Below are 12,059 nucleotides of genomic sequence, written 5' to 3' on the forward strand. Positions count from 1 at the left end.
CAGATTCTGACTTCTTTGTTCTAGCAAGATGTTGGATCTGATGGTCTGGAGTTTAATTCTTTGTGGAGCTGGAGAGCTAAAGAGAATCAAGAAAGAGAATTATGATTTTTGTATTGCCTCTACATTTGAAGATTGTGTATACTGCATGAGGAAACTTTCTCTATGTTTTCCAACAGAGAGTCATTGAAAATATGCCAGATACATTTAAATGAACCTATTAAAAAGTTTGGAAAATTTGGAAATATGAGGAAAAAAGAAAGGGAAAAATTGAGTATTGCTTTCAAATTTTCAGACTTACATTTTAATGGAAATATTTAATTAAATGATGCCAAACTAGTATTTCATCTGCAGATCTTCATTTGGGCTTAAGATCTATGTGTCTTGGTAACCGTAGGAAAGTTGTTTTCTGAATACATAACTAGCTCCTGTAGCTCAAAAAAAGAAAAAATGTGAAAAAATTTTAGTAAAGATAGAAAATTTTGGCAATGTCCTGTGCTTTGTTACCTATTACTTACTCTTTTCAGACTGACGACATATGGCACTAAAGAAAGTTTTCCATTGTCTCTGACAAGATCAATCAGTGTCAGTGATCCATCACAGTTTCTAGAAACTAATTGCTCTTCTACTAGAACTTTCAGAAGACACCAGAGTGTTTGAAGAATCATAGTTTGAAATAGTTCAGGAAAATCCAGACATCTTGAAATCTGAGAATGGAGCCGACCAGTTGGTGTAGGCAATGTTGTTACTTGTTACTTGAACTACTTGCTCTTAAGCAGGTGCTTTCAACAGTTTATGAAGAGTTAATAGACATCTTTATAAATACTTGATAGTTTGGTTCAGCCTTTATAGGCTAATACTTCCTTGTCCATGACATGCTTAGAACATATGTAAATCATTCAAAGAACTTTTGAGTATTATATTGGTATTTCTATGTAGTTCATAAACTATGAACTGTTTTGTTTTCCATTTAGGGAGTTCTATACATTTAGTGATAAATGTCTAAGTATTTTTTGCCCCTTCAATTAGAGTCTATTATGAAGAATGTGAGTTTTGAAAACTTCTTGACAACTTCCGTAAAGAGTTCTTGCCAGTATTTTCATGTTCTGAAGATGCAGAACTCTGACTGTGATGTGACTCACTCTTTGTACCCTGGTACTTGTCAGTGTTTAGGGTTAACACAATCCACTGGCATAAAAAGGATAAATGGATGTTTGTGCCTCTCAGCACAAGTGTGCACCATTTTATGTAGTTGGGAGTGTACACAGAACCACTAACCAATCCACGGAAGATACAGGGGCCAGAAATACTGAAACAGCAAAATAACAGAATCACTGAATAGTTTGCATTAGAAGGGACCTTTAAAGTTGCAACCCACCTGCAGTGAGCAGGGACTTCTTCAACTAGATTAGGATGCTCAGAGCTCTGTCCAACCTGACCAGGTGTAGCGGGTTGAGTTTGAAACCGGGCAGAAACACCAATTAAATGTAGTGGTTTTGATTCAAAATATTCATTATTTACTTATTTTCCTTCTGTGAGATAAGAATTAGGAGAAAAGCAAAGCAGGCCACAAACCTTAAACAGTTGCAGTACAATGAAAGAGCTTTATTACTAACAGAATTAAAAGTAAAGAGAAAACAACAAAACAAAATTAAAGTAAATTCCCCCCCCCCCCCCTTTCCAGCACTTCTCTCCTTTTATCCAGCTCACACAAGGGATAACAGAACATGGGATGTTAGTCAGTGTTGCAGTTCTTGAAAAGTCTCTCTCTTATGCTTAAGGAAAAAAGGGTTTTCCTTCAGTTGCACGTGGTTCCCAAACTGCCACCAATAGCAGACCCGCCCGGAAACAAACAGTCTGCTATGTGTAGAACATCTCTCCCATGAAGAATTTCACAGTTCTTTCACACTACAGAACATGGGCCATCACATGGGGTTATTCATCTTTTTAAGGATAAGTTATTTTGGCCTGCACACAGAGGCTTTCCTTCGCCACAAGTCTCTAACAGCCTCTCACTGCTTCTATATAGCCTGGCATAGGCACTCTTCACAAACTTCATAGGCACACGTTGATTCTCCACCCCCCCCCACCCCCCATGTTCTTCAAATGGATTAAAGAGACAAACAGTTTGTGGTATTACAGTTTCTTACCACGGCATGCAAGAAGGTTTCTTTTAAGCTGCGCGCCAGAATCGCGGCACCACCCTCTTTTCTCCTGTCGCCATGCTCAGCTCCGTCCCACGGGACTCACTTCTCTTTCTCTCTGACTCTGAAGCCACCATGTTGAAGGGTGTTCTTGTTCGGGCTTTACGGTGGGGAAAGCCTCGCTCCCTCTGTGCTGCTGGCTGCGTGGTGTCCTCTTCAGTTCAGCACGGAGTGTGCTGGCTGCAGACAGGAGGCTCTGCCGGCTCCCGCTGGCTCCGCCGGCTCCGCATGGAGAGGAGAGGGACCCGCCTGTCCCCAGAAGCCGCGCTGGATGGTTTTAGCTGTGAGCAGTCCATGGCTGGTTTTAGCTGCCTGCGGCTCTGGGACAGTCCCCCTCAGTGACCCAGGGTCCGTGCCGCAGCGATAGGAAAGGGGGAAAGGGGCAGTGGCCCCGGCCCGGCCCAGCGGGGCCGGGAGGCTCGGAGCCCCCCCACCTTCCAGCAGGCGAGCTCCGACCAAAAGGGGAAGTCCTGCCTTTCCGTGCGGTTTTAAATATGTAAATTGTGAGAAGCGTAATTGGTCTTAAAGACTGTCCATCAACTCAGGGTCAACCCAACACATTCCACCCCTCGCTTCTTAAAATTTACATATCCAAAAGTTACTTAAAATAGCAAAACCAGAGCTAAAAGAAAACAAATTACATAAACCTCCACCCCTAGAATTTTTACCACTACTACAAAGCAAATTTCTTCTATTATACTACTTAATTTTATAACTTTCTACTTGCTTTGCTTATTATTTTCTCCTAATTAATCTTCATCTCACAGCGCTCATTAATTGCCCACATTCTCCACCATAAGTGTAGCGGGTTGAGTTTGAAACCGGGCAGAAACACCAATTAAATGTAGTGGTTTTGATTCAAAATATTCATTATTTACTTATTTTCCTTCTGTGAGATAAGAATTAGGAGAAAAGCAAAGCAGGCCACAAACCTTAAACAGTTGCAGTACAATGAAAGAGCTTTATTACTAACAGAATTAAAAGTAAAGAGAAAACAACAAAACAAAATTAAAGTAAATTCCCCCCCCCCCCCCCCTTTCCAGCACTTCTCTCCTTTTATCCAGCTCACACAAGAGATAACAGAACATGGGATGTTAGTCAGTGTTGCAGTTCTTGAAAAGTCTCTCTCTTATGCTTAAGGAAAAAAGGGTTTTCCTTCAGTTGCACGTGGTTCCCAAACTGCCACCAATAGCAGACCCGCCCGGAAACAAACAGTCTGCTATGTGTAGAACATCTCTCCCATGAAGAATTTCACAGTTCTTTCACACTACAGAACATGGGCCATCACATGGGGTTATTCATCTTTTTAAGGATAAGTTATTTTGGCCTGCACACAGAGGCTTTCCTTCGCCACAAGTCTCTAACAGCCTCTCACTGCTTCTATATAGCCTGGCATAGGCACTCTTCACAAACTTCATAGGCACACGTTGATTCTCCACCCCCCCCACCCCCCATGTTCTTCAAATGGATTAAAGAGACAAACAGTTTGTGGTATTACAGTTTCTTACCACGGCATGCAAGAAGGTTTCTTTTAAGCTGCGCGCCAGAATCGCGGCACCGCCCTCTTTTCTCCTGTCGCCATGCTCAGCTCCGTCCCACGGGACTCACTTCTCTTTCTCTCTGACTCTGAAGCCACCATGTTGAAGGGTGTTCTTGTTCGGGCTTTACGGTGGGGAAAGCCTCGCTCCCTCTGTGCTGCTGGCTGCGTGGTGTCCTCTTCAGTTCAGCACGGAGTGTGCTGGCTGCAGACAGGAGGCTCTGCCGGCTCCCGCTGGCTCCGCCGGCTCCGCATGGAGAGGAGAGGGACCCGCCTGTCCCCAGAAGCCGCGCTGGATGGGTTTAGCTGTGAGCAGTCCATGGCTGGTTTTAGCTGCCTGCGGCTCTGGGACAGTCCCCCTCAGTGACCCAGGGTCCGTGCCGCAGCGATAGGAAAGGGGGAAAGGGGCAGTGGCCCCGGCCCGGCCCAGCGGGGCCGGGAGGCTCGGAGCCCCCCCACCTTCCAGCAGGCGAGCTCCGACCAAAAGGGGAAGTCCCGCCTTTCCGTGCGGTTTAAATATGTAAATTGTGAGAAGCGTAATTGGTCTTAAAGACTGTCCATCAACTCAGGGTCAACCCAACACACCAGGAATGTTTCCAGGCGTGAGGCATCCATCATGTCTCTGGAAAACCTGTGGCAGTGTTTGACCACCCTCACTGTAAAAATTTCTTCCTCGTTCCTAGTCTAAATCTTCCCTCTTTTAGTTTAAAACCATTACCCCTTGTCCTATCATACAAACCCTACTAAAATGTTTCTCCCCATTTTTCTTATAAATCTCCTTTAAGTTTTCAAAAGCTTCAATAGGATCTCCCCAAAGCCTTGTCTTCTCCAGACCAAACAACCACAACTACCTCAGCTTTTCCTCAAAGGAGAGGTGTTCCATCCCTCTGATTATTTTTGTGGCCCTCCTCTGGACCCACTCCAGCAGGTCAATGTCTTTCCTGTGCTGAGAAACCTTAAAGAAGCATCCTACCAGTTTCAATGGCAGCAACTAGAGGTGCTATGAGAAATTGTTACAAATTATCTGCATAAATCTTAGTTATCCCAGTTTCCCTAAATAAAACTGAGTCACAGGGCCAAAGGGGTTTTAAGGCTGTCAGTGAATCTTCAACACACAGATTCCAAGCTTCAAGCATCCCTGATGCTACAATCCCCAGCAGCACCTACAGGGCATCAAGCTTCAGTTCTGTGGAAAGGGATTTGAACTTGCAGTGATATGCACTTCCCCTACCTAGTGCAGAGAAGCAGCACTTCTGCAGGGTCTCATTCTGAGACTCCTCATCTCATCAGCAGGTCAGAGACCCTGTTACTGGTAGCCAATCAGTTGCAAGGTCCTAGCCTGGCAATAAGGCAGAGCTAGGAAATCAGCATCAATACTTCAGACTATAGAAAGTGTCCTTTCTTTCTAACCCTGAATCTATTTTGGCTTTTAAAAGATAACACAGCAATCTGTCCTGTCATCTGTTCTATCACAGCACTTGTACTGTTACATATTGTGGCTCCCAAGAACAGAAAATAAAGTAGAAAAACTTGACAAAATCCATAGTTAAAAGCCAGGTTATTTTTAAATTCGGGTTTTGTTTTGTGGAAAATGGATTACTTTTTCTTTTCTTAGTCCAAAGTTGATCTGTGAGGCAAAAAAAAAAAAAAAAAAGCTGTAGCCTTAGTGACATGATTGACTTTCTGAATTGCCTGGCATTTGTATTTTGGTATTAATCTGGGCTGTTAGAGAAGTAAACAGCAGTTTGTGATTGGTGACTGCAAAACTTGATTCACAGAGCACATGCACTCATCTGAAAATATTTTAGTTCTTAGGCTGTATTTCTGACCTTTCCAGCACTCTTAATATTTTTTCATTGATATTTGATCCTGATGGGAAGTAAAAGGAAAGACACTGCTACCTGGATAGTGAGAATAATAGGGATTCATATCTACTTTTTAGTGGCAGAATGAGGCAATGAAAGTAAAAAATCCCACGGCACAAATTATTGTAAATCTGATAAATTCTGCAGCATGAGGATTTTTTGTCTGGAATGTGTATCTTGGATAAACTCAATGTCTTCAGTAGCTGCTGTATTCAATGCCTGGAGAAGAGAACTGTAATTTTTGAAACTAGAAGGCTACCAAGGAAGAAAGTGAGAACTTTGGTGGATCTGCCAGGGCAACTTGTCTAGTTTATGTCTCTTGAATTACAAATAGATCTGTGAGTAGCAGAGCTGAGGAAGATACAATTTCATGTTAGCATCTTCTGGGGATCTAATAGTGTCTGCACCATGGTTAAACCTTACTCAACAGCTGGCATAGGCTGAAATGGTGAGATATTAGGGTGGGACTGGGTATGTGCATATAAAGAAAGTGTCATGTCATAAGAGGGATTGTTTTTTAAAGTGTTCTTCTCTTACTAGCCTGGTTTTCTGTGAAATATGCTGTGTCTTACTTCTCTGCTGCATAATAGATAAAGCCTTCTTTTTTTCTTCTGTCCACTCATAGAATGCAGCAGCAGCAGCCTGCCAAGTAGTTTAGGTATTAATAAGGGTACTGCCATAGGCTCCAGTTGCCATTAGCTCAAATGCTGTCTTGGGCCAATGTAGTTACATTGCTTTTGGTGCTGGAACACTCTAGGCTTCCTGGAAATGTGTGGTGCTGATTTCCTGTCCATGTTCTGTGGGAAAAACTGGCCCATTCTTAAGGCCTTTATTTAAGCTGATGGCATTGTCTCAGCCCTAACAGATTTAGCAGGACAACTTCCTTAAGGAAAGATTTACCAATATGAATAAATGAAATACATTGGGTTTGTGAGAATTTATACCCAGAGTTTACAAATGAAGTGTGATAAAGTCACTGTGGGTTGAAGGTGAAATAAGGTCTATCATAAACAAGGACTTCACTGTTTAGCAATGCCTGCATATATGAAACATTTCATTTAAGTTCATTTTAAGCCCTGCATTTTGCTGCCTCAGTGTTCACTTTTCCCCCACCTGTAAATCATAGGGTGAGTGTTTGAAGAAGATCATATGTCTCAGAGCGTGCAGGTGAGTGGAAGGTTAAACATTGTGACTGGTATTCAGGTGACTCTTGTGCAATCAATCCCAGTGATATGATACTCAGTCAAAAGAACTGACAGTCATGGCGAGAAGAAAAGGGAGGAGGAAGATGAAGGGAAGGCTCTTGAATGTGTTTTCAAACACTGCATTAAAAAGAAAAAAAGAGACCTGGTCTTTGATTCTTGGCTGCAGCTGGGTCTCTGGCAGGTATGAGGATGTGCTGAGTCTTGCCCAAGTGTTCAGGAACACAGGGGCTGGAATCCAGAACCCCCCTGTTCACATTCTTCCTGAGGTGGAAGGCAGAGGGGGAGGGAGCCAGGACCTTGGCTGTATCCTATGAAACAGTGACTGTTTCTTTGCATAGTCACAGAAGAGCCAAATATATTTGCTTTATGCATCTTGTTGTATCTTGCAAAGCAAGAGAGTACAACAAGAAAGAAAATGTGGTATTTTTTTCTGCAGTAAGATGCTGAAATGCATTTTGATGCTCATAAATACACAAGAAAGGCAGTGTTTAGATAGTCCAAAGAAGATTCTAAGGGTGATTTGTAAATTCTGTTCAGCATGGAGCTCAGGGTTTAATGGGCCAGTTCTAGCAACGGTATCCACACAGCTATCTTTATACAGTAGCTAAAAGAAATTAGTTTAAACCTTAAGCCAAGAGACAGAAAATCCCTTTGCATTCTTTTCCAGTTACCATTTCAGTGAAGTGCTCTCAGCATACTGGTAGCTTCCTAATGGTTAGCACAGATTTCATATTCTTGCCATTATGTTCACAAACGTATACCTGATTGGCAAAAAGTCCTTCTGAGGGAGAAGAGGTAGTGGAGGGTGTTAATAGAGGACACATGAAACTTCATATTTCCATAGGCCTTCGGAGGGATACCAAGAGTGATTTAGAATCTGAGGAAAGGTGGGACACAGAGACAATGAGACAGCTGTGGATGACAATGCACTCCTAAGCAGTTTTGCAGTTCTGTACAAGGAGTAAGAGGTACAGAATAAAGGCATGGACCCAAAGTGATGTGTAATCAGGTATATTATCCTCTTAAAAGTGAAGGATGCCTATGCTCTCCTTTGCTTTCTATCTTGCTGCAGCAGAGAGTGCAGCTATCTGAGTACATTTGCTGTCACACCTGACACAGTTACTGTGAGAACAGTCGGGCTCCAAGGTCACTGCACACCAGACACTGGGGAAATGTAAATACAGTTTATCTTAGAAAGATGTTAGAGGTGGCTTGAACCCCTCAGCCTGCCCTGCCCCTCCCCACCCTCCAATGAACTACGTACCTTTTTAACACCATCACTGAGGAGGTCTTTGATTACATGTATTTTATTTAGTTGCACACAATAACTGGGTGCAGCACAGCAGAAAGGACATATAAACTAACTAGGGGAATAACTATCCTCCTCTGTGTAGGTCTAGTGACATCCACTAGACCACTAGACATCCACTGTTGCTATATCATGATTCTAAGGCAGCTTTATGAAAACTTCTGTCTACTTCAATGGATGCAGCAAGGGAGAGTGTCCTCTAAATACAGAAGTTTCCAGCTACTAGCAAAGGTATCTTATATGGAATTTACTTTAGGATTTCATAGCCGTCAGTTTCCTTACAGCTGCCTTTTCTTATACAATCATTAAATCACATATGTTTTGCAAATGCTGGCAGGGTTTTCAAGTGCCTAATGCAAAATGGAAAGAGGACATTTGTCCTTAAAGTGAACAATTTTTCTTCCTGGAATAAAGCACTTTTTCCAAGATATACTGGCTCATTGCTTTTAGTGGCACTCAAGCTACCTTCTTTCTGGAAACAGTGGAACACTTGTCCTTGAAACCCCAGGCTTTTCAAGATGTCTCAAATCTGACATCCCAAAATTAAGGTACTCTACAGAATCCCGGCTATTATCTTTACTCAGCCCAGGTGGCCTCACATTGCACCATGGGGAATTTCTTTAGCATGAATTTCTAGTTAAGTCTTAAATCTCTCTCAGGAAGAGCTGCTACTTTATTGTTCTATTCTGTATTAAAATACAAAACCACATTAACCAAACCTAAGGCAGTGCTTATGAATCCAGAATGAACGTGGCAAGTTGACTCCATAAGCTTGAAATTACATACCAAATCAAATTTTTCCAAATGGCACTCTATAAAACAACATGTAATTTCCTCACTTACACATTTGATATGTTGTGAGCCTGGACAGAAATAACATCACTTGGAAAGAACCTAGTTCAAAATAATGAGGAAGGGAACTCTTGCAGTAGTAGGTCAGAAAGCACTTGTGGCTGTGGGGATCTCTTATCAACCTTATTTTTTTCTCATCATTATTAATATGGGTAAAGCTAATTAAATGTCTTAGGTGCACTGGAGATATAGAGAACACATACATGTTTTGTACCTGTAGTAGCTTTATCTATCTCCTCACTTGCTTAATTACTAAAGCTAAAGTTGTTCAGACTCACAAAGGCCATTTTTATGCAAAATAGGGAATTACTTCGAGCCCAGGAGAAGAACAAGTGAAATATAGTCCTACTCGAATATCATATGGCCTTTGGGATCCACTGGAAACAGGAGTGTCAGACTAAGAACATAGCTTATACTTTCCTTGAGATGCAGGTCTTGCATCTAATTCTGTTAGAAGTTAAGATGACCATTTTCTACCTCTGCCATAATGAACAGGCCATTTCAAAGAAAAACGTTGAATGTGGTCATATAGTCTCCACCACAAAGCCTGGCTGTGTGATCCCTTGATACTGATACAATCACTGATTCCTGGCTGTGATTCTTAGGGCTTATATTTTGTGCCTGGTTCTGCTATTACCATACGTACCTGTGTTCTAGGTATGCCTGTATGGAATATTCTGCTGCATGCATTGGAGGTTCCACTACCTGCACTGTTATGTAGAAATAGACATACTGTAAAATCACAAGTGCATTAAGCCTTTAAGAAAAATGATATGGAAAGACACAGATCAGTGAACAGGCAGTGGAAAACTGAGCAAAATTATCAGATCAGAATTTGGGTTTTGTGAAACATAGTGTGATAGTGTGTAGCTGCAGTGTGTAGCAACTTCTTCCAAAAAAAATACATTTGAAGTAGTTATGTAAAGTAAAAAATAGATCCATACACAGACAATCTGGAGCTTCCTGGAAAAAAACACCTTCAATGCCACCTTTTTATGTACAGATTTCCATCACTGTACTCTGGCTGTGCAGGTGTGCCATAAGTCATTCCTGACAATCCCACCTGCCATGATTAATATTGACCAAGTATAAAGGAGAACTGTGTGTTCAGCAGCTTGCACAGATGTTGCAGCAGGGCAGTCCAGAGTCTGGTTGCAGCTGGCAGAAAGCTCCACTCTGTGGCTGCAGAGCTGTGCCTGTCCCAGTGTCAGGCTGGTCACCAGCACACGTGGTAACAGCCTCAGCCCTTGGGATCTGTGCCAGCAGGGAGTGACATTGCCCGCTCCTGGCTGTGCCTCTTGCTAGAAAAGAGGCCCATTGCAGGAGATGGTGAAAGAAGCTACTCTGGCAGCTCCATGTCCTCTGAGAATTCCCTCTATACAACAGAGATCACTCAGTCAAATTCAGCGGACTTCCGGATGTTTTGAGCATCCCAGAGAACAAATTGATCAGTGACCCAGTTCTTCCATTCCATTTGATTGCTTTGTTGAGCCAGGATTCCTGATGCCAAAGGGATCCCCAGGGTCTGATAAATTTGGTGTGAAAAGAGATGTTTGAATTAAGAACTTCATGGATGAAGAGGGCACAACAGATCAAAACAACTTTGACTATTCCTGCTTCTATTTAGAAACTGCAGTAATATTTGGAGTCTGCCTGCAGGTTTTAAATGGAAAGATTGCCTTTCTCTGCTGTAGTGTAATGTTTAACACATTATATATAGTAGGCATATAATGCAGTTATGATACTGTTATGTGTAATTCACCTTTTGTAAGCAGAGATAAAGAAAGGAAGCTCCTACTTCCATCAGGTTTGTAATTTAAAGTGTATCCAAAACCTAGTAGCAAAAAAAATGTGCATGCCTATGAGTGAAAGAGGCTGTAGGAGCGTGTCCTCTGCATGTGGGATGGAATGTGAGAATTTTTTTGGTTTTTTCAAAGGAAGTAGCTGCTAAAGCTTTGCACTTGTATTAGAGGTGCCCATATTTGCTGAATGGTACATTTACTGGCTTTATTTCTGATAGCAAACATTTGTGTCTTGCAATCATATTCCTCAAGTGTGGATCACTCTCCCTCAGTTCATGAACAGCCCTCCATTCAGAAGCCCTCTGAAAGCCCCTGACACAACTCCTGCAATTGAGAAATTTTGTTTTTCTTTTGTCTACCTCTATTTGTACCATTCCCATACACTAAACTTCATGAAGCATAGACTGTGACTGGTATGCTTAGAAAGTATCTGCAGTATTATGAATGTCACTGCAAACTACTAATTTCAATGAAGTCTTCAATCATCCAAATGCGCTAGCAACCTTACATATGTAAGATAAAAGTAGTCCCAGTTGAGTGAGAATAAGAAGTCACAAATGATAAGAGTCAAATGAGATCATTCCCACATATAAAGTGATGGTGATCATGATTATGCAAAACACCAGGTTTGCCAGAAATTCATTGTTCTGCCATCAAAAGATATTCATGCTTTCATAGTAATTTTCTGCAGCAAGCACTAACAAGAAAGCAGTTTGGAAAAAAAATGTCTGAAAGGCCCATTTTACAACTTGGGAATGTGAGAGATTACATCAATCTGGAGGTTTCTGACGATTACATGTAGCAATTGAAAATCCAAAAATTAAAGGTTAATATCCAGTCATTAACGAATCACAAATGCCCATTGTTGGCAGGCTTTCCTGTGTATTACTTACAGCTTCTTCTAATTCTTCAGGACTTACTCGTGGATGACTTATAACTCACGCTGGCATTAGTACTGTATACAGTAAATTATGTAAGATGATTGCACAAAGTGCCTCTCCCATGATGTAACTAACATTAAACTGTTAATCATAAACCTAGGGCTTCTCAGCTTTCATGGAAATGCAGCTGTTATACAGCCAGGTGAAACACTCTCCGAGGAGTCTGGTGAAGTTGCTCTGTTCTTGCTGACATTTGTTGAAAGCCATATGCTGCACATAAACCAAGAAGACAGCAAAGCCTTGCTACAAAAACGTAAACCTTTGTGTATGGAAAGGATGCTGAATTTTGAAAAACTGCTTTATTTTAGCAAGGACATGTTTTTATTTGGTCTTTTCCAGACACATAG

The 12,059-nt window shown here is 41.8% G+C and overlaps 1 protein-coding gene across 4 annotated transcripts in view; it reads left to right on the forward strand.

The window, feature by feature from the left end:
- The first annotated feature begins 11,862 nt into the window (after window positions 1–11,862).
- CABCOCO1 (ciliary associated calcium binding coiled-coil 1) overlaps window positions 11,863–12,059 on the forward strand; it is a 214,364-nt gene continuing 214,167 nt past the window's right edge. For 3 of the 4 annotated variants that reach the window (XM_048311323.1, XM_048311325.1, XM_048311326.1), the window contains exon 1: window positions 11,877–11,965. Coding sequence is in view for 1 of the 4 variants with exons in the window: in XM_048311322.1 (XP_048167279.1) it covers window positions 11,920–11,965 (46 nt within the window). In the remaining 3 variants the exon portion in view is untranslated. Of the gene's footprint in view, window positions 11,966–12,059 lie in introns of all 4 variants that reach the window. The other variant, XM_048311322.1, reaches the window with a different exon arrangement.

Source organism: Corvus hawaiiensis, chromosome 8 (assembly GCF_020740725.1).
Source record: "Corvus hawaiiensis isolate bCorHaw1 chromosome 8, bCorHaw1.pri.cur, whole genome shotgun sequence".
Lineage (NCBI taxonomy): Eukaryota > Metazoa > Chordata > Aves > Passeriformes > Corvidae > Corvus > Corvus hawaiiensis.